Source organism: Limulus polyphemus, unplaced genomic scaffold (assembly GCF_000517525.1).
Source record: "Limulus polyphemus unplaced genomic scaffold, Limulus_polyphemus-2.1.2 Scaffold3799, whole genome shotgun sequence".
NCBI classification, from domain to species: domain Eukaryota; kingdom Metazoa; phylum Arthropoda; class Merostomata; order Xiphosura; family Limulidae; genus Limulus; species Limulus polyphemus.
Window position 1 is genome coordinate 50219 of NW_013669409.1, and position 2720 is coordinate 52938.

Consider the following 2720-nt stretch of genomic DNA (forward strand, 5'->3'; position numbering starts at 1 on the left):
CACAATGCGTGTCTTTCTTAAGTTTAAATATGCGAATCTTTTATATTGCTAACCCTAACAAACAAGGTAAAGTACATTCACATTACGAGTCTCTAACGCGGACCCGAATCTTACCTTTCACATTATCACAGAGGATCCGTGAGGTGATGATCCGACCGTAGGGGGCGAACAGATTCTCCAGTTCCTGTTGGGTCATTGACTTGGGCAACCCACTAACGTACAGGTTGGCTCCCTTGATGGCCTCGCTACTCGGTCTCGCGTAGGAAACCTGGAATATACCACACATGTTGAATTGTTAGGCTTTAGTCATACCCCCGTGTTCACCGCTTATTAGGAAAATTAAACACAGTCTGTATAATCCTCCCCCCCACACACACAGAAAAAAAAGGCTTGTAAAGTGCCCTTTTTTGGGTTAATGCGCCCTTGCCCTGTGTACCTTAGTGTAGATAATTCACACATACTTTTAGTGTGTACACAGTTCTGGTAATTGGTTTCATTAGGGGGTTACCCCCCCCCCTCACACACACATACAGTTTTCCGGTATTGGATCCTCGTGTCCGAACGTGTCCAAAACTAGAGGTGAGGGGGAATTCTGTATTTCTGAGCCACCCTAAATTTCTGCTGTTTAGGAAAAAATTAATTAACGGCGGTTACTACGGGGATTATCCTTTAGCTCAGTTTAAAATATTCGTCTGACGTGCGAGAAATCTCGGGTTCGATACTGAGCTGATCAAATACAAAAATTACCACTCATCACTTGTGTTTTAACTTTTGTATGGCTACATAGTTTGTTTGATTGTTTCATTTGTTGTTGTTTTTTTTCGCAGCAAAGTTTCTCAAATACATTTTTGCGTACAAACTTTGTTTTATGTCTTTAACAGTACAGTTATTTTTAAATTTAGCTTCGTTGCCAGATGCTGAAATGATTATGGTACACATTATTTAAGTTGTTCTTTTGGTAACCGTTCAAGACTTCGCGTTTACCATTTTTGTACGGAAAAAACAACATTTTATTTGACTGTATAAATCAACACAAGATTAGTCTCCGAAGAAACACGAAAACTTTTTTTCATGAAATATAAGTATTTGTTTTGTTTTTTCAATTATTGTACATAGAAATATTTATAAACAATTCATGCACCAAACTGCTTGCGGGCCTGTAACGCTGCTGGTTTTAAATAACACAAATCACACAAAATGTAAACATAATTACCTTTAATTAAACCCTCTAATAACTGCTGGGATCTACTACGTATTTCACACAGAAAGAGAGAGTGATATTAAACAAATATTTAGTTAGTTCTTCATACCGAGTATTATAACATGCAAATTACTTAATGTGATGAAAAAAAATAGTTTTTAGGCTTAATACTGCTGTGGTTATATGACACTAGTTTAAGCCAAATGTTTTCAGCACGAGTAAATGTTTTAAGCGCACAGCTGCACAAGTATTCTTTCGCAGTGCACACCGTAGGGATCAAACACTGAATTTTAAAGCTATAAGACCTCCATCTTACCCGCCGAGCTACCTGGGGGAGGACACAATGGGCTATATGCATCTCTTTGTCCACCGAGGGGAATCGAACCGCGGATTTTAGCGTTGTAACTCCGTAAATGATACGACTCGGCGGATGTGGGGCGACGATAACAGCATTACCAGCTCGGTACACTCTTGAAAAAAGCGAAACACTTGAGTAAATTAAGTCTGTTTCTTCTAAAGTCTCGTGAATGTTTTCATGCTGTTTATGACGTCATCAAACTGTGCATTAAGCGCTTCTTCACTTCAGCGCAACTGTTGCGGAAAACGTTGCAAGTATTTTTTTATAATTTAAGAATTATTTTTATAGGGAAAGCAGCTAGTCAACACCACCCTCCGCCAACTCTTAGTCTACTCTTTACCAACGAATATTGGAATTGACCTTCACGTTATAACGCTCGCGCGGCTGAAAGGGCGAGCATATTCGATGGTGGGATTCTAACCCGGCGACAAAATGAATTTAACTAGCCCCACCAATAACTCGGGGGTTTAACACTAAGGGCGATAAAACATTCGCAAGCTCTCAGTGCACGCATTTAAAACGTTGTGAAGGAAACGTCAAAAGTCTGCCGAGATGTTTCGTTGTATCTTTACACGTAAAAAAGTAGTTTTAGTTAGACTAAAAACTTTGAAAATATCCATTTCCTTTTCCCGGAAAATTGGTTCTATTTTTACCTGAAAACTTAACCTGATTATTTGTTTTAACTAACATTCCTTCATTGCTGGGAGTTTCCGCTGAACAAATGGAAACTATTTTCTTTAATGTTGGGCGTTTTCACCACATAACTCGGAGTTTAACACATGCAAGTTTTTTAAAAAAAGCCATTACGCAAAATTCCAGTAAGGTGAAGAGAAGTCCGACAGGATTCAACATTACCATAACATAATTGGTGAAGAGAAGTACGACAGGATTCAACATTACCATAACATAATTGCTGAAGAGAAGTACGACAGGATTCAACATTACCATAACATAATTGCTGAAGAGAAGTACGACAGGATTCAACATTACCATAACATAATTGCTGAAGAGAAGTACGACAGGATTCAACATTACCATAACATAATTGCTGAAGAGAAGTACGACAGGATTCAACATTACCATAACATAATTGCTGAAGAGAAGTACGACAGGATTCAACATTACCATAACATAATTGCTGAAGAGAAGTACGACAGGATT

General features: G+C 38.5%; 1 protein-coding gene across 7 annotated transcripts in view; it reads right to left on the reverse strand.

Annotated features, from left to right (window-relative positions):
- The window catches only part of LOC106470063 (ELAV-like protein 4), a 38197-nt gene that overhangs the window by 8665 nt on the left and 26812 nt on the right, over window positions 1-2720 (reverse strand). For all 7 annotated transcript variants that reach the window (XM_022398606.1, XM_022398607.1, XM_022398603.1 and 4 more), the window contains exon 4: window positions 115-268. In XM_022398606.1, coding sequence (XP_022254314.1) covers window positions 115-268 — 154 coding nt within the window. The remainder of the gene's footprint in view (window positions 1-114; window positions 269-2720) is intronic.